Source organism: Prionailurus bengalensis, chromosome B4 (genome assembly GCF_016509475.1).
Source record: "Prionailurus bengalensis isolate Pbe53 chromosome B4, Fcat_Pben_1.1_paternal_pri, whole genome shotgun sequence".
Classification (NCBI taxonomy): Eukaryota; Metazoa; Chordata; class Mammalia; order Carnivora; family Felidae; genus Prionailurus; species Prionailurus bengalensis.
In genome coordinates, this window is record NC_057358.1 from 140317469 (window position 1) to 140341451 (window position 23983).

At 63.4% G+C, this 23983-nt stretch overlaps 1 protein-coding gene across 2 annotated transcripts in view; it reads left to right on the top strand.

The window, feature by feature from the left end:
• The window catches only part of TAFA5 (TAFA chemokine like family member 5), a 191963-nt gene that overhangs the window by 50433 nt on the left and 117547 nt on the right, over positions 1 to 23983 (top strand). The window contains exon 1 of one of the 2 annotated variants that reach the window (XM_043562982.1): positions 20338 to 20706. The exons of the other annotated variant lie outside the window; for it this stretch is intronic. Coding sequence (XP_043418917.1) covers positions 20616 to 20706 — 91 coding nt within the window. The 5' untranslated portion in view covers positions 20338 to 20615. Of the gene's footprint in view, positions 1 to 20337; positions 20707 to 23983 lie in introns of those variants that run through there. 2 annotated transcript variants of the gene reach the window in all.

The window sequence follows — 23983 nt, forward strand, 5'->3', positions numbered from 1 at the left end:
GCGCCCTCCCTCCTCCCCGGGGCCATGACTTAGCTGTCTGAGGTTGGGACTCCCCCGTCCCTCCGCACCTGCTCTATCGGAAGGTGGAGTGCATCATCCTCGGGGACCTGCCGTGGGGACTTCCGGTTCTGATTCGCAGCCCCAGCCCCCAGGAACATCCTAGCCCAAGGCGGCCCCCACCGTCTGACCGCTCGTGACAGTCCGACACCTTCCAGACTCGAATTTGTCGTCGGATCCCGTGTGTGGATGGAGGCCTTGCCGGACCACACAGCCTGCGCGTCCGGGAGCCCGGACCACCGCGTCCTGGTCCAGGATGCTCTCCTTGGACGAAACACCTTCTCGGACCTTCTCCCGCCCCGGGAGGGAGGTGGGCACGTCACGTCCACACTGAAGTGTTCCCAGAACCAGCTGGGTTCTGCTCACTGTGCGGCAAATATCTGCCGTTGAAAACGGTTCCCCAAGTGGTAGCTGCTGCCCCTGCTTTGGGCCTCGGCGAGGAGGGCCCAGCACGTTCCTGGCGCGCCGTCCCCCGCGTTCCATCCGGGGGTGCCCGCGTCCCCCGGCTCAGCGTCATCCTGAGCCCATCACGCCCCAAAGCGCGGGGGTGAGGCCGCTCCGGTGAGTCCGATCGGGCAGGGGGCGCGGCCCCATAAATGCAGGGGCAGAGTCCCCTGTGCAGGGCCGGCCTTCCTGTCACCTCGCAGGTCAGGGGACGGCGGGCTCGCTGGTGTTCAGAGCACACGCTAAGGGCGCGAGCCCATCAAAGATTCCGTGCCAGAACTCCTTGATGTTTGGCTTCAAGTTCAGCGCTAAATATAGACCCGATGGGCTGTGCCACAAAACGTTGCCTTCAGGTGCGTGTGGACTTCTGTGCGTGGGGGTCCCGGGGCGGCCCGTGTTTCCACTTCTGCTCACGTTCTGCAGAAGCGGGGAGGGGGTGGGGAGGAAGACGCATGAGGTGGGGAGAGCCACGGCGAGATCGTTCCTAGGGCCCCGTCCCGTGGAGCTAGGCCACCCTCCCCTGCTCCCGTGGCCGGAGCTGCCCCCACGACCCCAGCCCCGTTGTGGCAGCAGCGTCCTGGGCCGTGTTCCCAGGGGCCGCGTGCCAGATGCTGTGCCGGGCGCGTGTAGCATGAAGGCTTGTCTCCACGGGGTCCCTGTGGGGTCCCTGTAGGGAGACACCTCTGCCTCCTCCATCAGAATGAGCCTCAGGTCATGGCGCTCGCCCAGGGCTGCACACGGGAACGCGCACTGCCTGGGGCTCTGCCCACGTGACGTTGGCCCTGGCTGGGGGGAGGGGCACTGAGGGAGGCCAGCTGCCCTGAGGTTAGGCCTTCATTCATTCACATGGCTGTCTGGGTGTCCAGGACAGGTCCGCCTGGGACTGTGAGTGACCCTAGCCAGCACGGCAGGGACCTGAGTAGGGCCCACTAGCAGGTGGGTGGCTTTGGGCTTGGTCTCAGGAATGGGGCTTGTCTGTCCCTTCCTGCCCCACGGCCTCCAGCAAAGGCCCCACCTTAGCTTGCTGCCTTATGTGTGAGGTCTCAGGGGTCATGACGCCCCATCTGGGAGAGGTGCGTGTGCAGACTGAGTCATGGAGTTCAGGGGCTTAAGATCGTGCTTGGGGCTGGGAGAGGTCCGTGGGTGGGAGCTTCTAATTCCCTCCTCCTTTTCCCCGTGGGTGGCTCTCCATCCGGGGCTGGGACATGCCAGGACCCCTGTTCTGGGATAGAGGTTTCTGGAAGGTGACCGTGCAAGGGCTGGCTAGTCTTAGGGTTCCTCGACCCTGGGCTCTCCCTGCCTCCCATTCCGGACAAAGTCCAGCCTTTCTGGGGCCCTAAGCTCCTCTCTGTTATTTGTGTCATACCCTGCTCTGATGCACGACCTCCCCACCCCCACCCCGGCTCCTGGCTCAGGGCTGGGCCCACAGCGTGGCCCCATCAAGGCCCTGCAGGGCTGATGGCTCAGAGACTCTGTGGAAGGTGCAAGCCAGCCCTGTGCGCCTGAGAAGGCCCTACCTCGGAGCTCTTGGGCCGTCGTGGGGAGGTGGGTGCCATAGGTCCCCCACCCAGGGGCACCCCCTTAGACCAGTCTCCCAAAGAGCTCACAGTCCGAGCTTTGACTGGGTGCTGCGGCTGGGCGAACATGCCAGGGACCCGTTGCCTCAGGTCCGGAGACGGTGACAAATAGCCAAGGTCCCTTCCGGGATGAGGAGCTCAGGGTGCCGCCCGGGTCAGCAGACCTTCCCTGCGAGGGGTCAGATAGGACATGGTTTTGGCTCTGTGGCCCCACAGTGTCTGTTCCGCCGCTCCACGCTTCCAGAAGGGGGTGGGCGCAGCTGCGTGCCGATTACACTTTATTTAGAAAAACAGGCCCCAGGGTTTCATGGAGAGAGAAGGAAACAGACGCGTTAGATTCTGGAACAGAAGCGGCTTATGGGGCCAGCACTGCCCGGGGAGGACGCGGTCCCCTCATTGGAGGAGCTGCCGGGCCGGGTCTGGAGAAGGGAACACGCCGGAGGAATCTCGAAAGAACGTAAATCAGGCTGCGAGGTCTCCTGTTGAATTGAGCGTTGATTGAATTGAGTTGCTCTGGGATTAAATGGACTCGGCTTGGCCTCCCACGAGGGACGCGGGCACGGGTGGGGGTTGGGCTGCAAACCTGGCCCCACCAAGGATGTCTTGAGGGGTGAGGACGTCCCGGTTTGGCCTGCGGGTGTGGCCTGGGGACGGCCTGAGGCGAAGTCCCTTCTGCAGGCAGCTGGTACATCGGGTGGGGGAGGCCGAGCTCACCGGCAGGACCTCCGTCCCTGCTTGTGCTCGGCTCTGCCCCGTGGCCTGGGTCTCTTCGGTCCTCGGACAGCTGCTCCGACCACACTTTGTCCCTGTCCCTCTGCACCATCCCCGCCCTGGGGCCCGCCGTGCCCAGTCCTGAGCGTAATGGGGTGCCCACCGCCCCCCCACTCCCATCACCCCCCACGCTCTGCGTGGCGGGCAGAGTGGGGTGTGCCCTAGGAGGGCCTCCTGTAGATTAACTCGGCTTACTTGATTCATTGATTGTGTCAGGGGTCCGTTTATCACACTGACAACTGGAAAAACCTTAAGTAAATATTTATTGTGCGCAGAGGGGTCCGCTGGGCTCCCCTGGGGCTGCTGGTCGGGCTCGGCCCCTCGCGGTTCTGATGAGAGCCGCCCTCAGCATCACTGCATTTCATTCACGTGTCCCCTCCACGTCCCGAGGCCCTGCCTGTGCGGGGACATGAAGCGAGTCTAGTGCCGCCCCGGGTGTAGACGGCGTAGACCGGGCGGAGAGAGACCCGAACGGGCCACCTGGCTTCAGCCTGATCCACACACTAGAGACGCCACCGTGGCTGGGGCTGTGGACCTGCCTTGCAGCTCCCCAGCCTGCAGGACTGTCCGGACCCATCCCCCCTGCTGTCCGCCTCTGCCCTGCCTCCCCCCCGACCCCTCACCCCCTCGCCCTGCCTCAGCCCTTCCCGACGGCCTGGAGATTCTGCCACATTTCTCGGATCAGGCCCTGCTCTGCCTTCTCGGATAGGTCTGTCCACACGTCGTGACTTCTGCAGTCCTGGTCTCGGACAAATGTCACCTCCTGGGGGAGGCCGCCCAGGACCAGTGTGACTCAGATGGCCTCTCCCCTTGTGCCGTCCCTGCCCTGCTAAGTGTGTTTCCATGGCAATGTCACTCACACCCGCAGGTGTTACGGGGGGGGGGGGGGGGGGGGGGTCGGTCAGGCCTTGGCTGTGCTCATGGCAGCATCCCTCGTACCCCGGCCGAGGACTGACACATGGGGTGCCTGGGACACGAGGGAATGGTGGCTTGCACACCACTGGGTGCCGGGGAGGGTCGGGAGCCCATCCCTCTGTGTCTGGCCGGCTGACAGGAGCGCGCTGGGGGCAGGATGGCGGAAGAGGGGGTGAAGGATCCCGGGATGACAGGGAGGGCGCCGGGGGGGGGGGGCAGTGTGCAAGGGGGGAGGGGTCACCGGTGCAGGCGGGACAGGGCAAGCTGATGAGATCAGGCGCCTGTGACTGTGATGGCGGGTTTGGTGGAGGGCTTCAGGCAGGCTGGTGACAGACTCGTGAGTGTTTAGGGGGACTTGCTTCTCTGCTGGTCCCCGGTGCCCATGTTTGACGGGACGGGGCAGGGCAGCCACCGGTTCCACACCCGCCCGGCCCCTGTGCCCGAGTCTTCCTCGGCCTGGGGACCCTGCTCATTTTCTGGGGCACGGTGAGCCTTTTGGAAGGTTCCTGCGGCGTTCCTGAGCTCACGTCTCGTGGCCACTCAGTCCAGGCCCAGCCCCCTCGGGCTCTCTGTCCCTGGTGGTTTCACGTCTGCCACACCCCGTTGTTCCCTGACCTGTGGGCTGTGCCCTTCTCCGTTCAGGCCTTTCGTCGCTCAGAGGGCATTTCCCAGCCCCCAGCATCGCCCAGAACGGGGCACCAGGCGGGTGCCGATGCCTGCGGGTGAACACGCTCACCTGCCAGCTCTCGGTGTCCTTCCCTCCCCAGTGGGGACGAGGCCACCGTCCCCGGCCTGTGGCATCGAGGGGCACACGGAGCTTCCCCCAGAGCGGAGAACGCGGGGCAGACCCACGGCCTTGCCCTCAGGCCTCCCCACTCCCCACTCCCCAGTCCGTGTCGGGGCCGCTGGAGGAGCTTCCCCTGCGGGGCCTGGGGACACGGGACAGACATCTTCAGAACATTCCGGAAGGGCTCCCCAGACCGCCGGCTGTGACGGTGCAGGAGTTTGACGGCCGCTTTCGTTCATCACTTTCTTTTTCATTAATAAAAATTAGGATAGGAAAGAAATTATCATAATCCAACATTGACAACGAAGCTTTTCCAATTACTTCTCGTTCTGTGAAGCTTTTTTTTTTAATCAAAATGATTTATGATTAATACAGTGCATATTAAAACTTTTAACCTGGTACCTTCGTAAAGTAAAAAATGTCCCCAACATATTACATTTTTAATCACATGAGTTAATTACTCTTTGGGGAGGCTTTGGAAATTCTGGGAAGGAGAGCATTTCGGGTTTCAAAGAGCGATGGGGGCCCGTCATTTAACGAGAACACGGATGAGCACCATTGGGGTTCAGTGAAGGTCACGGCGGCTTCATCGGCAAACGATTACCGCCATTTATTGCCAGAAACGGATGAGCATTAAGAGCTATTGTTTTAATGGATTAGACCCCCAGATGACAACGGTTTCACCATTTCCCAGGTGTCTGGGAAGCGATCTAGGAACGTCTAGGTGCCGAGATGCCCTTCACACCTAGAACCCGCCCACGCAGGTGTCTGTTTCCCCAGCAGGTGGGCGCACCTGTCCCTGGCTGTCCCTTTCCGGGATGGTCTCCGCTATGGTGCCTGGGGTCAGGGGTCCCCGAGAGCCTCCCTGGGCCGGCTCCTCCGTGTCTGCAGAGGTCACTGGACGATGCTTCTGGCGAGTGGGACCCGAGACGGCCGTGTGGCAGGCGTGGCCGCGGATTCTGAGAGTCGGTGGAGGTGGAGACAGGAGCAGGGGGAAGACAGTGGGTCCCTGGGGGAGAACCGGGAGCCCTCCGCGGCCTGTCGCTACCTGGGGAGCGGGGGGAAGGATAGCACAGGGTGTGGCTTGGGGGCGACGGGGCCCAGCGCTCCCCAGCGGCACCGCTGGCCTCAGACCTCCTCCGCACGTGCTCACACTTCCTTGTGCTCTCAGAGCGCGGCCCTCGGACCCCGGCGGCTCAGAGCCTTTCGGCCGCAGTCCACAGCCCCTCCGCTCCTTCTGGGGCCTGGGCTGAGGGAGGCCGCCTCCCCCTCCAGCTCATGCTGTGGCTTTTGTCTGGAATCTTCACTTTCACACGGCGGATGTTCAAGTGCGTCTGTGCCTTCAGAAGCTCCGATCTTGACCGGAGAGAGACAGGGAAACAAGGCAAGAAGGAATCGTTAACCCTGGACGTGCCTGGGGGCTGTGGGGCACTCCCACACTTTGGGCGCCCCGTGCTCTGAGGCCTCCTGTGGCTCGGTGACCCCATCACCAAAGGGTTTCAGAGAAGAGATGACCTTTGCAGGGACCGCTTGTCCAAGCCCCGCTGCCACAGTGGGGCGGGGGCCCTCAGGACACCTGTCCCAGGGCATAAGGCAAGGAGGTACAGCTTGGCTGATGGCCCGGCACTGTAGGGCCACGCACTGGAAATCTTCACCTGTCCCGGGGCAGCGTCCTCCAAGGCCCAGGCCCTGGGATTCCCGGCCCGACGGCGCCCCCCCCCCCCCCCGCCCCCTGCCCCAGCCACATTCTAGTGCGGGCCACATTCTAGTGAGGACCTCTGCACCTCCCAGGGGGGTTGTCCTGGTATTTGGGTGGGGACCACGGGGTCCTGGCTAAGACCTCATGCTGAAGCCTGGTCCTTTGGGGGAGAATCAGATTCAGTGGTAGCTTCTCCCAGGGGCTGGTGGGGTCAGTCGTGGGGGTCACAGACAGGGGCTCTGGGGCAGAGGAGATGAGTCTGTCCCGATCACTGGGGGGATCCCAGGGGGCCTGGGAGGAGGCGGGTCCTTGGCAGGAAGTGCTCCCCGCCTGTGCATCCTGGAGGTGCAGGGAACGGCCCCCTTGAGGCCTGTAGGCTCTGGGGACCGACATGGTTAGTAGTGAGCCTTCTTCCTGCACACCACACGGGGAAGTAATTCAATGTAATAGATGCTGAGGTTTTTGAAATTACATTATTTAGGAGCTGCGGCTTACACACACACACACACACACACACACACACACACACACGTGTGTGTGTGTGTGTGCTAAGCTGGGGATAATTAATAGATTTATTTAAATCGGCCTCTGCCATCTGTATTCATCTGGGGAGAGATGCTTCCCAGGCAGGCCCACGTTGGGACACCTTTGCCTGTGAAGGGAAACTGGCAATCCTGGGGAGGGTGGTGGCCTCCGGGGCCACGGGGGCCACAGCAGGCTGGGCTCCCGGCAGGCGTGACAGGCCGTGACCACGGACAAGGCCAAGCTGGCCCCGCAGACACCAGACAGTGTGGTGCACGGACGAGGCATCCTTGGAGGCTGCTCCCAGGACGGGCCCGGCCGAGGGGCACCTCGCGGACCCGGGAGCGCCTGGCCCTCCCCATCCCGGGGCCGTGGCCAGGCTCTTTGTGCGCTGGCGGCCCGAGCTACTGTGTTCAGCCCGCAGGGGCCTCTTTCTAGGATCTGACTGGAGACATTCCAGGCTGCGGTTCTCAGCCTCTGCCCTGCACTCTCGTCCCACCTCCTTTATGCCCAGAGCTGGCGTCCCTGTTGTCGGGGTTTGTCCAGAAGGAGCAGCGTGCACCTCCCCCCTCCCTGCGGCCCAGACACCAGCTACACTGTGTAGTGTGCATCCAGCCCCAGGCACAGGGTGTCCCCCGGGGATGCGGCCTCAGGGCCTTTGCTGGCGGCTGGTGAGAACAGAAGCTCCAGGATGTGGCCCCCCCGTCCTGGCCCCTGGGAGCTGCGCCTGAGCCTGTGGACCCTGGCCGTGGGCTTGACGGTCGTCTCTGTTGATGGCAGTTGGGGGGGCACCTCGGGAGGAAGCTGGGGACCAGGCTCCGGTTCTGATTTAAAATGACAGGAAACAACACTCCCCCTTCCGAAGGCCACATGGTGAATTGTGCCCACTGGTCGGCAGCTGTAGGGGACAGACGAGCGTCTGGGAATACGGTGTCGTGTGGCCCCGGCCTCGGGTGGTCACCGCTGTGTGGTCACCACCGTGACATCCACGTGGGCCCTGAGGAATGGCCCCAAGACTTGATCTCTGAGTCTTGCCCTTGGAGGGGGGGGCAGAAGGGGGGCTGGAGCCTCCTTGTGACCGTCTCTCCGGTGACACCTTTTCCGCCGGACCGCTCCTGCCCCTGTGTGTCCTGCGTGCCTGCCTCAACGTGGGGAAGGCCTGGACACACGTCCGCGTGTTGAGTCCTTACCGCGACCTTGCCGAGCTGCCTCCCCTTCTGGTGGACACTCCGGGTCGATCCAGGCATGACCAACGCCTTCCAGGAGCAAGTCCTGGGGATCGAGGGGCTCCCCCGGGAGATGAGGAGGGCCACAGGGACCGGCAGACGGGCAGAGTGAGGGGGGTCCCGCGGGGCTCAGAGGGAGCCACCGCCCCATTGCGTCAAAGCCCGTGTGGGGCTCCCGCCGGCCCGCCTCTCACGTTCTCCCCGCACCCGAGTCCCAGGGCTCAGTCCCCTGGGGGCACCGCCCGCCCTCATGGAAGTAGGTCTGGGAGATGTGGCAGCCGCCGAGTCAGATGCTCGTTGGCGGAGGGGCGAGGGACAAGGGAGGGCGGTGTGCATGTCTACCCCACCCCCCGGGTCCTCCGGGATCTGCACGTTGGAGGATCCGGGGCCGGGAGGGTGTCGGGAGGTCCCGGGCGGCTAGAGAGCCGGGCTGTGTGGTTCATTCTCATTCCGGGCCAGGGCCCCACCGTCCCCATGTAGCCATTACTGCGTGCTCGCTCGCTGTGGCTGCATTATAATGAGAGCTTATGTTCAATTTGCCGGGAGCCCGCAAATCGTCCTCTGCTTTTCCTCGGCACACACTCATTTGCTACTTGCCCTAGGTGTTTCTTACAGTCTCGCGTTTTACACACGGACAAATTAAATCTGGGTTTGAATGTGTCCCTCTCTGGAGCTGACATAATGTGTTTTAATGGCCGTCACACCTCCCTGTGTCTCTGAGCCCATAATCGTCTGCATTTTCCAGCTGCAGATCACTTACAGGGTCATATCCTCAAAGCCAATAATGAAGTTATTAAATGGCGTCGAGGTCCATTTGGGTCCTTGCCATGCTGTCCCGCCACCGGCGGTGTGAGGGCGGCCTTTAGGAGCGGCGGCAGTGTGGGGGGACGTCCCTCCTTGCTCTCGTGTTCGTTTATTCATCTGGCCAGCCGGGAGACGTGTCCCAGGCATTTCCACGCAGAGCCGCCGGGAGACGTGGTCCAGGGGCTGTGGGACAGTGAGGTGGCCACGGCCACGTGGGCAGTGAGGAGGGAGGCACAGGGCAGCGGAAGGGTTGGCCGTCTCGGGTCCACAAGGACACCTGAGTGCCACGTGGGCCACGTAGTCGGGGGTGGCGTGCCCCCCCCCCCCGGGCTTCCTCCCCCAGCCCGCAGGCTCCCAGAGACCGCGTGGGCGCAGGTGCGCGCTGGTGGCCTGTGCCTGCACACACATATGTTGACGCTCTGACCCCCAGAGCGTGTGCAAGTGGCCTCTAGGATGTGCTTTGGTCGTGACTTGGGGCCCCATGGTGCGATTATAAGACACAGGAGCACGGTGATGTCTGTCCGCCGTGGAAGAGGCCTCCCTCCCACCGGAACCAGATCTGCCGACACCCGGATCCCGCGCATCCAGCCTCCAGAACTGGGGAAACGGTGTTGTTGAAGCCTCCTGTGCTGCGTCTGTTCTCGTGGCCTATGGAGGAGGACAGCGGGCCCTCACGTTCCTGCTTCTTGAATCTTCTGTGCGGACGAGGGCTGCTGGGGTGGGGGGGTTCCACGGGCGTGGGGCCTCTGATTCAGGCCCTGAGGCTGCCATCCTGAGGCAGACACCCCGCCTGGGAATGACCCGGCCCCCGCCATCCAGCCCCGCCTGGCCGTGGCCTCTGCAAAGCCTTGCTGTCCCTGCCTTCTGCCCCTCCGCCGTGACGGACCCCTGCCCTGGGCCGTGGCGTGGCCCACGCGTGTTGGCAATGACAGAGAATGCCTCTTCTGGCTGGTTTCATCTGGAAGGCCACCTGGGTGACCTTGCGTGCAGACTTGGGGTGCCTCGCGTCTCCTGCAAAGCCCTCCCAGGCCGGGCGCTTGACGGCCTAGAAAACATTTAGCGTCCACTTTGCTATTCGCGCCCGCAATAACCCGCTGGTTCTCCGGTGGCTACGTGATTGACGCGTGCTGTTATCGAGGTGATGATTGCCGCTAGGACCCAGCATCCCCGTTAGAAAGTTCCAGATACCGGCAGGCGGTAATAAACCGCCTCACAAACAGTGACCCCACACATTTCCTACAATGCAATAGCTGTTTCTGACATTCTGACTCGGGCTTCAGCCTCATTTAGAGGTGAGTGTTCCTGGTTCCCAGATCCCCTGCTCAGGGTCAGGTCCAGGGCCCCCAACGCTCTGGAAAAGGCAGCAGGTGACCAAAGTCATTTCTGACCCGCCGCCACAGGGCCTGGTGGGAGCTGCTGGGCAGCCTCCGGCGAATGACCCCTGGGGCTCCTGCCCTGACACAGGTTCGGGGGCTCCGTGCCTCTGTCTCTTTCTCTCAGGGTTTAGGTCCACGGCGTGGACCCGGCCAGCTCCTGGCCCACAGGAGAGTGGAATGTCAGTGGTCACCCCCCTGCTATCAAGACTGCTCTGGAGACTTGCTCCCCCGGCCCCTTCTAGAAAGTGGATCAGCGGGTACCCGGAGGCTCCTGGACGGGCGGGTGGGGGGTGGTCTGTGACTCAGAGGGACCAGCCACGTCTCCCCCTGCCCAAGGTTGGCGTCTCATCTGAGGAGGGAGGGCCTGGACCCCGGCCGGCCCCCGAGGCCTGTCAGGACCTCGAAGGCCTGAGTCTTGGACTGACAGGGGAGAATGGTCAGCGGAGGGGGCCGAGCGGCACAGGGCCGAGGGCCCCGCGGGAGAGATGCCCGGGGCCTCCCAACTGCCTTACTGCTCCCAGCACCCCAGGCCGGCCCACCCCCCGCCAGGACCACTTGGAACTCTGTCCTTCCTGCCTCGGACCACGCTGTGGGCTCAGTACCAGGTAGGCCCCTGCCGTTGTCTCTACGAAAGGGGCACCTCCCAGCAAGTGCCTTAGTCTGGCAGCCCCAGAGCAGCCCCGAGACCAGGACGCATGTGCATGTGGTGCGTTGGGGCCCCGAGGGGACAGCCGTGAGGGGAGGCTGGTGGCCACCAAGTCCCCGACTGCAGGAGGCCAAGCAGAGGCCGGGTGGCCGGTGGGGGCGGGGTGGCCCCGTGGCTCCGCTGCGTCCTGCGGCCGGTGGGACAAGTTTGACTCTCTTGTGGGTCCTGAGCGGGGGCAAAACTGGGCCAGCTGATCAGCCTGCTGGCTGCGGGGGTGGAGGCCGGGCTTCCCGGTGGCTGCGCAGAGCTGGGGGGTCAGAGTCCACTGTCACGTGCAGTCTGGCCACTGTCCGTTGTTTGTGTGGTCAGTTCCTCCATCCCCCGGGGACCTGGGAAGGTCCCAGCCTGGGCCGCGGCGAGAGGGGTGGGCACAGGTCACCAAGCTTTGTAGGAGCAGCTTGTGGCCTTGTGGGGAGGAGGGGAGGTCACTAGTCTGGGAGGGAATGTTCTGGGGCTGGTTGACGCCTGTAATAGCCGTCATCACCATCTGGGTCAGAACAGGAGCCTGGGGACACATGCCCCCTCACAGCTCCCAGCCTCAGTGACTCCACTGGGCAGCCCTGTGGAGGAGACCAGCTGGGGAAACCGAGGCTCCGAGAGCTTGTATTCACAGCTGTGAAGGGACCTGGAGGCAGAGAACAGAAACTCAGGAGACAGACACTCTCTTCCCTTGGCCACTCTGTCACCCCCAGTGGCCGTGACGGGATGGACAGTGGGGGTGGCCCTGGGGCGGCGGGGTGGGCTTGGGGCAGGAACCGGATCCTGCCAGCCGGAGCTTCCCGGGAGCCCATCCGGAGCTCCCGCGAGGGCGCCAGCTTCAGGCGCAGGGTGGGCCCCGGGGGACACGTGAGAACCCACTCACACCGCCAAGCGCCGGGCGGGTCGTGGGCCCGGAGACCTCATGGCTGGGTGGCTCTCCCGGGATGCTGGCCGTGGGGGACCGACAGTGGCTCTCCCCGTGCACAGTATAGTGGGGACCCCGATGTCCCCAGATCCCACACTCGGGGTGGTAAGGAGAGCAGGGGCCTGGGGAAACTTCCCGTTCCAGCTTCCGAGGCACGGGATTCTCCATCCGGCAACATTTAAAGAAGTATTCGCGAGGCTGGGGCCCCGGATCTTTCCCCGTGTCCAGCACTGCTCGGCTCGACCTCGCTTGCAGGGCCCGCTTTGAGCAGAATCCGGCATCTTGTCCCTCAGATGGAGGCCTTGGCGTTCTCAGGTCCTCTCCTCCGCAAGCCCTCCCTCCGTCCACACGAGACCCCTGTCCGGCCGCCCACCCAGCCGCATGCTCAGCTCTCAGGAGCCCACGCTGGCCCCGATCACGGCACGTGCCCGCCGGGTGGGGCGCGGGCGCCCGGGCAGGAGCGCGTGCCTCCCCCTCCCGAGTGCCCCTGAGTCCCAGCAGGTGCACATCTGTCAGAGGAACGGGGGCACCGGGCACGTCCATGGTGTCCCTCTAGGCTCACTGGGAGATGCTTTCAGAAGACGTTCCGCACTTGGGGCAAATGGGACGTAAGCACAGCTATAATGTGGGTTGATGTGTGCGGAGCAGAGATAAGAATTTCCAAAAGGGGAGCAAGGTGACGGTGGCCAGGGCGGGGAGGGGAGAGCCGTGCAGGCAGCTGGCTGAGCGTCCTGGGAGATCGACCTGGGTGGGGGGGCCCGTCTGCTCCCCAGTGGAGCGCCCACCCCCTCCCCCTCCTCCCCCACCTCCTCCCTCCTCCTCCTCCGTTTTGGCTGGGGAGGCCCTCGGTGCACAGGACAGAGACACAGACTTGCTGGCTCGGAGCCCCAGGCCAGGGCCGCCATGGGCGGACAGGGAGGGGAGGCCACGGCACAGCGTGGCCCTGCAGAGTGGGTCACGTAGGGTGAGGGTTTAGCACGGGATTCCTGGCGGAGTCTGGCTGGATGCTGGCCTTGGGATGTCGGCAGGGGTCCATGTGCACTGAGGGGCCCGTTGTGCCCCAGGGCAGGGAGACGGAGCTGGTGAGGGGCGAGGGCCCATCACGGGCGGCTGCGAGTGCCGGGTGGAGGGGGTTCGGTCCCAGCCGGTGGCCCAACGAGCAGGTGGGTTTTGCTGAGATCATCGCCTCTATGTTCTGGGGGTGCAGCGAGGCCACGGGGAGAGGTGACGGTAAGGACAAAAACTCCAGGCCCACAAGAGGTCTGTGCTCACGGGTGTGGCTGGGCCCTCGGGGCCTGCCCGGGCTCTGCTGTCCTGAAGCACAACCCACCGATGGGCCGGAGACGCGGACGTGCTCTCTCACCCCTCCCCCAGCCGGGAGCCTCAGTCTCCCCGTTCGCCCTCCCTCAGCTGGTGCCCTTTCCCTGCTACCTCTCTCTCTCTGCGCCCTCCCCCCACAGGTTCTGCTCGCTTGGTTTCTTCCGCTCTAGAGAAAGGATCTGGAACTCATTCACCCGAGGGTAGAAAGGACTGACGCTGGCTCAGAGTCAGCCCTGCCAAGGGTTTTGCCCTTTACGAAGAATCGAACCTTGAAATCAGACAGAGTCCGGTTTGAGTCCGGCCCCGCCCTGGTGTGTGTGTCCCTGTCCCACGTGCCACTGATTGCGTGTTCCGCGTGCCCCATCACGTGTGCTGTGTGCGCTGACGTGCGTGGTGCGTGTGTCATGCACGGGCCCCGTCACCCGTCACGTGTACCCCCTGCCCGCGGGGGCCGCTGCACAGAAGCCCCACAAGCACGCTGCTTGCAGATGCTGAGCATCTGTGACCCGGGGGCTCCAGGCGCACCTGCCGGCCGGATGCCTCTTCCCCAGCCCGCTGGGTGTCCAGGCACCAGCCCGGCACTCGGCCACGGGGCCCCTTGGAGGTGCCCATGGGTGCAGCCTGCCCCACTCTGGGCATTTGCTGCCTTTCCGCGCACCCAGACCTTCTCTCTCCACCCCAGACCCATGCCCCATGCCCCATGCCCCGGCCGCCCACCCCCTCCATCCTGGGTGTTGCAGACCCAACCCCACCCCCGCTGCCGGCCCCAGCAACGCCCTTATCCAGGCCTTCTCCGGATCTCGCCGGAACCGGCCTTAAATCACTGCCCGGGTCTGACCGCTTGTAACGTCTCCTCCACCACACCGGGGTGGCCTCCCTGCTTTCTCGACAGTGTCCCAACACCTGCTCTCCTCGCTGTGGCTCCTTTCTCGGCCAGAGATGTGGGTCTCACCCGTGGCCGCTTGTCCCAAGCGTGTCGTCTTTGTGAGCCTAGTCGTGGCCCCGCCAGTGCGGCAAGGGAAGAAGGGCTGAGGCCGGCATTCCCGGGGACCGGCCTTCCTCCCCGCCCGTCCCCTCCGTGCTAACCCGTTCTCTCCCCTCGCCTCGCGAGCGTGCTCCGCATTAATACAGGGGACCGCGTGATTTTGACGTCACAGTTCGGTCCAGGAGGCTTTCTCTTTTGCGGCCTCTGCTGTGGCCTGTCTGTCCTTGGATGGGGCCCCCGGAGGACACTGGGAGTAGGGGAGCGGTCAAGGCTTCAGGGTGTCTGTGTGGGCAGGACGGCTCCGCCTCGGGAGACACGTTCTCCCGTCCTGGGGGTACGTCTGGGGACCCCGTGGGGACTCTGCTCTGTTTCCCAGGCTCGGGCCCTGCCGGGTTGTTGATGTGGGGGCTGGGTCCCACAAAGTTGCACACAGATGCCACCCACATGCACGTGGAAGCAGCCGTGGTCACTTCTGGTAGAGTCCCCGTGGGCCCTTGCTTTGGTCCTGGCTGAGGGCGAGGCCTCCAGGTGGCTCCCCTCCAGGGGTCCCCGAGCACACACAACACCGCCCTCCTTACTCGCCCCATCGTGGACGCGGGAGGAGAGGGAGCTACCTCGCTCTGGGCCTGCCTGGGGCATCTGGGCCCTGAAGGCTATGCTGTACTCGCCCCAGTGTCCCGGTCCCCAGCTCCGCTCCGCACGTGCCCGAGGCCTCCCGGAGACCGTGGCCTTCCGGGTCGGCACACGCTGGCCTGAACATCGATCCTCTACATCCTCAAGTCCTAGACTCGAGCCGCCTGCTTCCCGGCCTGCCGGCGAGCTCCCCTGTCCTGCAGGTGCCCCTGGCTTCCCCTCCCGAGGAGGCCACCCTGACTCTCCCCCACTGAGATGACTTCTCCCCGTTAACCAAGGCCTGCGCCGTGCCCCATCTGCTCTCACAGCCTTTGGTTGTTCGAAAGCGTGTGCGTTCACACCAAGTTAGCAACATGTGCACACGCATGTCCACGGATATATACGCCATTGTCTCATTCTCTTTGACGGACGCGGACAGTCACGTTACGTGGATAGAACACAGTTCACGCTGTCTTTGCGATACTAGGTTTCCTCAAATGATAGGGCATCGAATGACGTGCATGTGGAAAAGACAAATTTTCAAGTAACAAATCCAGGTTCAAAATGCAAGGCAGGATTCTGCCTCCCTCTGCCCCACACCCTGCCCTTTGCCCCAGGAACAGAATTGTTAATAGAGTTCTCTTTCCCCGTTCTGGCCCTCCCACTATAACTTGTCCTGACTTAACCTGACCTAACCTTCTGAGTTTAGGTGTGTCCTGACATGTCGTGACTGGTCGCCGCTGGCGGGCACCTGCTTCGCCGCGTTCCCGGTGGGGAAGAAGGCGCCAAGCCCACTCTGTGCTTCAACTCCCCACCTCACTGTTTTCATATAATTTAAAAAAACAAGATGTAAAAATTTCTATTTATCTTTCTACTATAAATACTTCTCCAAGCTTTCTCTACATCTTGATTTTAAAACTTGAAAATGAAAATATGGCAGTATTACTGCACAAATGTTTATGCAGGTTTCATATTTGTGACTAGCACTTTGGAAGAAGAAGAATGTGGTAAAGATTTTTACCCGTTGAAGGAGGCTCTTCTGAATATGAGGGTCTAGTGTATTTGTGTGCGCATTCTTGACAATCTGTCGTACTTCGGAAGAGTCGAGAGGCTATGTTTTCCTTCGTCCTGTATCCGCACAGCTCATTTCTTGATCGCTTTGGCAGCTGGGCTGTCCTCCCAGGCCAGCTTTTTGCTCGGGGTCTGTGATAGGAAAACGGAACTTCCAAACAGCCTTAAATGGTTTGCTTTGTCGACAGCTTGGCTGGGTATAAAATTCTAGATGCCATATCTTTTCCCATCAGAACTTAAAGACCCTGCCTGCTCCAGTAGCTTCTAGAAGGCAGTGTTGTTAACGAACAGTCATTATTTGTTGGTCGTGTTCTTTTTATTCTGCCAAATTTTGAGAGTTTCTTGCGTTTCTTGGGTCCGGGCCTGCCCATCGGATCTACTCAGAATATGGTAGGCCCGTGCTATCTGAAGATGTTGCTCATTTATTTGACTGTTTCCTCTTCTCGGTCGCCTTTTTTCCCTCTTTTAGAATTTCTAGTGAATGGAAGTTTGGCACCCAGGATATACCTTGCATGTTTCAACTTTCACCTCCCTTCTCAAGGCTTTTTCCACTTGCTCCCTATTCTGGGACACGTCCCTAGGCAGTATATTCCACATCCTGGTGTTCAGGCATGTCCATGCCATCGAGCTTCACGTTGGTTAGCACGTTCGTTTCCAAGACTTCTTTCTTGTCTTTCTGTTTCCTCACGGTGGCCTGAATGATGCTACTCAGAATGATTTTTATTATTTCACTTTTCCCTGAAGCATCTCTGATCCTTGCCACCTCATTGTCAAGTGTAGAATATCAATATCCCGAGTCTTCCTCCCAGTTCACACCACCGCCTTTCCATAGCTGCCCCGTGGCCCTGCCTGCCAGGTCCTCTCTGGACAGGAATAAAGGTTGAGGGGTGCACTGTGACTGATTAGCGCAGGTCTGGCTGGGTAGCCCAGCAGGCTTCTTGGTTGACCAGGACATTCCGGGGTGGGGGTGGGGGGGTGTTTCCTAGTCTCGCTTGTGCGATCTGGCAAAGCCTATGGGACCCTTCTCAGAATAGCATAGAAATATGGAAAGTTACTAAGAAAACCAATTATATCGAAATCCGTTTTATCAAATGTTGGAGAGTCTCTTTTGATACAGTAATATGTTTACTTCTTTATTAAAACATTATGTAAAAATGTCTGGCCGTGGGACAGCTCTAGTTAGAAATCAGGGTGAACATAAACACCACTTTGCAATATTCCCAAGAGCTGTAAAATGGTACCAGGATTCCTGTGATTTCCGTGAGTTACACCCAAATATCGTGTTGACTGCCTACATGCCCGACGGAAGGTTGATGCCAATTGTAAATTAAGGACACATTAAACAACGTGCATACTTTCTCCATCCAGGGTCCAATGCCTCCAGCACTCTGGGGACCCTCCCCGGGCTGGACGCCCCTCTCTTTGGACAGCGTTCTCCCGGCTCTGGCCTGAACTAAAGTCTGACGTCAGCTGTGTGTCATGTGGGCAGGGTGGGGGTGCAGACTAACCCGGCACTTTGGAAATACAACCCTGTCCCCCAACCGTCCACTTTGTGAGCACATGCCTGTGCCCCCTGGATGCGCTGCTCCGTCCCTTGGCATCACAGGTGCTGGCGGGGGGTCGGGGGGACCTGGGCGTCTTTCCGATGGGTCCGGCTGCAGCCCCTTTTCTTTTCCGCGGCAACGGGCCCCACAATCTCCCATCCTTTCTGGCAGATTGTCCCCATTCTTGTCCAGCACCGTTGCTGTTCTGTCACTTTTGAAAACGTCTCTCTGATCAGAACTGGATGTCTCCTCCAGAGGTCTGCATTTGTGCTCGTGTCCTGCTCTTAAACAGACTTCCCGGTGGCACCGTGGGCCTCCGTGATGTGCACTGCTAACCGGCTCTCGTGGGCGCCGGCCTTGGGTGTCCCCCGATGTTCCCGTTACCTTCTCTAAGGTCACAAGCAACGCCGCACAGATTTGCCGGCGGAAGTTCTCGGCGCCCCGAGAAGGAGGAGGCTCCGGTCCCTGTGGCATGACACACAGGTCCCTCGGTTCCACCTGTTGAAAAATAATGCCCACACACACTTCATTTTATGAACTTTGTTTTCTTGAATTCTCTTTACAGATGGATCCTCCAAATGGTTAGTTTTAAAAGTTCCCGGGTGAATTTAGGATATTTTTCCAAATTTCAAATACTATCCACCTGCTTGGGAACAGGTGGCTGTCAGAGGTGGGCTCTGTTTCTTGACTGAGGTCCCTTTGGGGTCTTGGGTGTGCAGGTGAAGTCAGTGCCCTGGTGACCCTCAAGGCTTCTGAAGGGGACGGCTCAGCTCCACGTGAGGAAGGAAGGCAATGACCTTGGTGGAGGTCAGGCTCTGCATGCTGGGCAGGGCGGTTCCCTGAGCGATCGCTTCAGGTGAGGGCATCACTGGAAAGTGTCTTGGGGGCGAAGGCAGAGGAGCAGGGCAGGAAACGGGGCTCTGAGGAGGGGCTGCAGAACACCAACCCTCTCTGAGCTCCTGAGTCCCCGGCTGGAGTGAGATCCAGGCCACTTCTCCAGGTGAGGGCTTGGACTGGCGTCCTAGTCTCTGCCGACTTCCCAGGGAGGTGACTCACCCAGAGGTGTGGGCTTGCCTGTCATCCCCCCCCACCTTCTGATCAGGGGCTGGCACAGCAGAATCGTGAGAGGCAGACGGTAGCAAGTCGGGCGCTAGTCTTGGCCGGTTTTTTTATTGTTGGATTTGGTGCCGGTGTCCAATGCCTCTGCAGACCTCAGTTTCCCCAAATGTACACTGAGAGGTTAGAACTATCTGACCTCTAGGAGCCCTCTCCAGATCTGGCCTCTTTCCCTTGGCCATACCGAGATGCCTGGGCAGGAAGGAAACAGCCTTCTTGTGACCCCGGCACCACGTCTCCGGGCCTACCTTGCACTCACAAGGACCCTCTGCCCCAGGATGGTCTGTGACCCCCCCCCCCCCACACACACACACAGGGCCTCACACAGGAAGCGCAGGGCCAAGCATAGGTCCCTGCCCCAACCCACTTGCAGAGCTCTTTGCTGGGCATTTGAATTCAGTTGGTGCACAAGTGCCTCAAGGCCTACCACCCTGGTCGCTGTGCTTGGGGGCGATCTGACCACAGATGCTCCTGGGCCAGGGCCCTAGGAAGGTGAGGAAATCCGCCAGGAAGAAACACCCGCCCTTGCTAGGGGCGGGATAGAGGTGGGCAGGAGGGTGCCCGCTGTTTCCTCTGGAGCCTTCCCTGGGCATCTACTGTGCTCCCACGTGCTCGGGCGCCTAGCAGCTGGCCTGGAGGATTTCACACACCAGACCCAGAGAGAGAGAGAGAGAGAGAGAGAGAGAGAGAGAGAGTGAGTGTGTGTGTGTGTGTGCGCGCGCGCGCGCGCGCGCGCGCGCGGGCGCGGGCGCATGTGTTTCCGGGCAGAGGGGCCCTTTTTCAGAACCCACAGCAGGTCGGGCCTGGACCGCAGTGAGGCCTGGGCCAGGGTCCTCCCCGCTCCCCCCTTCCCCCCGCCGGCCGCGGGGGTGCGAGGGGGCTGGGCTAGCCCGCCGGAGGCCGCCCGCCCCGCTCCCGCAGCCGCCGCGGAGGCTCTGCAGTGAGGCCCCTGCGCACCTAGGTGGAGCCCGACCCGCGGTTTTCGGCTGGACAGGCCCCGCCTGACCCGCCGGCGCGCCAGGCGGGGGCGCTGCAGGGCGGCGGGGGGTCCCCCGGGTCCCCTGCGCGGCCCAGTGCGCATCGGCGGCTCCGCGGACCGGGCGGAGCGCAGACGGCGGCGGGCGCGGGCCGGAGTCCGATCGCCGCGCGGGCCGCCTCCCCAGAAGGGGCCGAACGAGCGAGCGAGCGAGCGGGCGCGCGCCGCCGGGCCGGGGCAGCGGTTTCCCGCGGGCGGCGAGGCGCGCAGCGTCGCCGGCCCCACCTGTCGGCGCGGCGGCCGCCGCCACCGGCCCCTCCGCCGGCCCCGGCAGCGCCGGCCAGCGCGAGCGGCCCGCGGAAGCGCCGGCCCGGGCCTCGTCCCACGGCAGCGGCGGAGGCGCGGGCTCCGGGGAGCGCGGAGGCCGGCCCCGTCCGGGGCGGAAGGGGGGGCGACCGGCCCGCCAGCCCCGGGCCGCGCAAGTTGGATCTCGGCGGGCCCGGCCGGGCCCCGGCGGCGGCGATGGTGCGGCAGCCCCGCGCCCTGCGCGCAGTCCCGGCCCCGAGCCCGGCTCTCCGCGGCGGCGGCGGCGGCGGCGCGGCCCCCTGAGCCCCGGCCGGAGCGAGCGCGGCGCGGCGCGGCGGCGGCGGCGGAGGCGGCGGCGGAGGAGGAGGAGGAGGAGGCGAGAAGGAGGAGGAAGAAGAGGAAGAGGAGGAGGGGACGAAGAAGGCGACGCCGAGCAGCGGCGGAGGGGCCGGGGCGCGCAGCACCCCCCCGCTCCGCCGGCCGTTGCGCAATCCGCGGCCCGCCGTCCGGGCCCTGCGGGCGGCGCGGCTCCGGGGGCGGCGGCGGGGCTGATTCATGGGGCCGCGGCGGCCGCCCCCCCGCGCCCGGGCCCCCGGCGCCCCGCAGCCCGCGATGGTGGCCGAGTGGCCGGAGCGGCGGCCGCCGCGGCCGGAGACTTTCTGCTAACCTCCCCGCCCCGCCGCCCCTCCCCGGCGCCCCCCGCCCCTCCCCTCCCCCTGCCCGAAAGACGCGCATCGCCGCCCGGAGTGGCGCCTCCAGTCGCGGCGGCCGCGGCGGTGGCGGCGGATGGGGGGCGCGAGCGGGCGGCCGCGGCGGCTGCACCCGGTGGGGCGCTGATGCGGCGCCTGGACCTTCGCTGCGCGACTTCGGGGGCGTCGGCCGAGTGGGCACTCCGCGATGCAGCTCCTGAAGGCGCTCTGGGCACTCGCAGGGGCCGCGCTCTGCTGTTTCCTCGTCCTGGTGATTCACGCTCAGTTCCTCAAAGAAGGTAATTGTCCCCGGCGCGGACCGGCCCCCGGGCGCTGTCCCCGCGGCCGCCCGGGCTTCCAGCACGTTCCGCCGGCGCCACTGCGGGCCGGAGCGGCGGCGCGGACCTTCCCGCGCCCGGCGCTTCGGGGCTCACCGGCGGCGCGGGGAGGGCGCCGCGGCCTCTGTGCCCTCGCGCCGCTCGGGGCCCCAGCTCTCGCCGAGGCTGCCGTGCCGGTCCCCTGCCCCACTCGGCCCCGTTGGCAGCGGCGCCCGCCCGCTCTCCGCGGGCCCTCGGTAGATGGCACCCGCGCTCCACGGTGGCGGGGCCGGGGCGCGCGCGCGCGGGGCTGGGGGACCGGCAGGAGCCAGGGTGAGGCCTGCGCGCAGCATGCCGCTCCCCACGCCACCTTCCCAGCCGAATCGGGGACCCGTGGGCTCGGGGAGCCGGGACTTGGTCGCCAAAGTGCGGGGGTTGGGGGGGTGGGGTGCTGCCCTCGGGTGCCTGCTGGAGCGGGGGCCCCTGGATCCCGTTCTTGGGACTTGGTTCAGGCGGATGCCTGGACGGTCGGACCCTCGAGGCTGGAGGGTATTCTGGGACCTCGGTTCCGATATGGTCAGGTGGGCACTCCTGGAAACTTCCTGGCCCCGAGCAGGGCTCTCCTGGAGCTTGGTCCTGGTAGACCCAGGGCACGCCAGGCCTTCAGTTGTACCCACTGCCTGGGGCTGTCAGCCGCCCTTGCCCTCAGGCACCTTGCTACCAGGGCCACCGGCCCGCCCCCCCTGGCCAGCAGGGAGCGCTGAGCACTGGAGGGAGCTGGAGTGGCTGGGGAATGCTAGCCCGTCCTCATTAGCCCTGGGTTTGGGTTCCTACAAAGGAAGGATTTGCAACATTCAGCTGCTTCCCTGCCTAATTAATGAGCTGCTGCTGGCTTCCCAGGGAAGCAGGTAGGTGTGGGAGGCCAGCCCCAGGCTGGGTGACCTCCTCCATCGGCCTGGTGGCCGTTTCCCTCCGTGGAATTTGGGTCCAGGACCTGAAGGGGGAGCTGACTGTCCCAGGGGCTTGCTGTTGGCCTGCCCTGCCCTGCGGGTGAAGTTGGAGGCCAGCTCCCGGCCACGCCACCTGCCTTTGGAGTGGGCGGTCTTGCCTTGGGTTGGTGGTCCCACGGGGCTGGCACGTCCCCAGAGGGCTGTTCTCAGCCATGTCTGCTACCAGGGGACCAGAGGACCCCCCCCCCCCAAGTGGCCAGAGGGACCCTGGGCAGCTGGGCCTTGTTGGGCCTTTAGTTCTTTACCCTTCTCCCTGGTCTTTCCCGTCGGCGCGGGGGGGGGGGTTCGTCTTGGAAAGGGATCGCGCGTTAAAGTTTTACCGTCTCTCTCCAAGGTCGAAAGTGCCCATCTACATGGGAAGTTCCCGGGACGAAGAGCCCTTTCCCTGATATTAAAGCAATGATTTAGAAAGAGGGTCAGGCCACTGGCCACTCCGATTGCGTGGGACTGAACGGGTCCCTTCCGCTCTCCCCACGGGGACTGAGCGGTCCTGGTGTCTTCAGGGGACAGCACCATGCTCCTGAGGCGTGGGTCTCAAGGACAGTTTCTTCTGGCTGGGAGGAAAGAGCTTCTGTCCCCTGGGTTGGAGGATGCCGGGTTGCAGGGCAGGGCAGGGTTTAAGGGAAGAAAGGGGTTCACGGAGTGAAGTGTTTTTGTGGGTGGTCGTGGAGAGCCCTTCACAGGAAATCTCGGCATTCACCCTAAGCAGACAGATACACACACGTGTGTGTCATGTGATGGCAGGCCGTGGAGGACGAGGAGGCCAGGCTGCGGGGCCGTGGAGCAGGCATGTGGTCAGAAGGCGCATGTCCCTCAGACAGACGGGAGTCCCGGTGTTTGCCCGTCCAGCCGTCCAGGCGCCGGAGGTCCGTCAGCGTGCGGTGACACGGAGGCTCTGGCTGCAAGGGGCTGTCCCCTTCGTCACAGGGGAGGCCTGGGGCTCTTCTTGGTCCTCAGGCCGTGGGAGCCGGTTTTCTTGCCTCCAGTAGCGTGCTGGCCCGCGGGAGGGGGGCGGCGAGGCGGGCTGGCTGGCAGTTGTGACTTGTTGTCTGCAGATGAGTGGGAAAGGGCTGATTAAGTAGCCATTTCCGTGACTCTGGCTTTTCAGGGATGAAGAATGGGGGGCCCAGGGAGCCGTTTGTCCACACTTCACCTTTTGTGTGGAGCTGCGGGCCACCCTGTGGCTGACTGGTCCCCCTCTGGCCAGCCGGCCTCCCAGCGTTTGGGAAGATGAATCGGGCTGTGACCGGAGACGCGCGCACATTGTGGTTCCCCAACTGCAGCCGTGGCTGGTCCGGCCTTTGTCGGGACGATCCTCGCCCCTGGGTGGGTCCCGCCTGGCTCGGCCGGCCGAGGGCCGAAGAGGGAGCCCCGGACGTGGCCCCGGTGTGGGAAGTGGGGACGCCCCGGGGCCTGGGCGGCACCTTCTCGGCTCACTCCTGGGGCCACCCCGACCCCCTGGGACACAAGAGGGGCCTGTCTGTTGCTTCTGAATGCAGCGTGCAAATGTGTGTTTGGGGGTCTCGGGAACCAGATTTAAAACCCAGCTGCTTACTCAGGAGGCAGGTGCCCAGGTGACGGGGTGCTGGGGCAGGGGCAGAGGGAACCCCTTCCTCTACGTCCTTGGTTACGTCGGGCCTCGGAACGGGGTTACGGGAACGGCTAGAATCGTAACAGTGTTTCCCACCTTCCTCTTCAAGGGACTTTAATATATTTTCCTCCCGTCTTTTATTCACTTGACAGATTACAGCACTGCCCGCAGATTAACGGCTTTTGTGTCGATGCCTAATGTAACAGGAAGAGCGACAGAAACACTAAAAAGGAGCGGGGAGACGTGAGAGCTGATGCCCGGCCGAGCCAGGCCGCTTGTGGGGCGAGGTGTTGGGGGCTCTGGGACCCGGAGGGGGCAGGAGCAGGCCAGGAAGTCTGCGTGGAACGGCGAAGCTGGGATTTGTTTCTGGAACGTGGTCTGGGGATTTAAGTCTCTCTCTGTAAACCCTTTCGGTGGCAGACGAGTGTGTGAGACGGGCGTGTGTCGTGTCAACAGCCTCTCTTACAGCTGCTCCCGAGCGCTCGCGGCGGGGTGGGGAGGTCGGCACCGGGCCGGCCGCCCTCGCCGTGTGCCGGCCTCGGTCCCGGGGCTCCCGAGTGCCGTCGCTGTGGCCCGCGAGGCCTCAGCCGCTGCCCCGGGCCAGGCTGTGTGATAGAGTGGATACGATCCAGCGTTCACGTCCCGAGTCAGCTCGTTG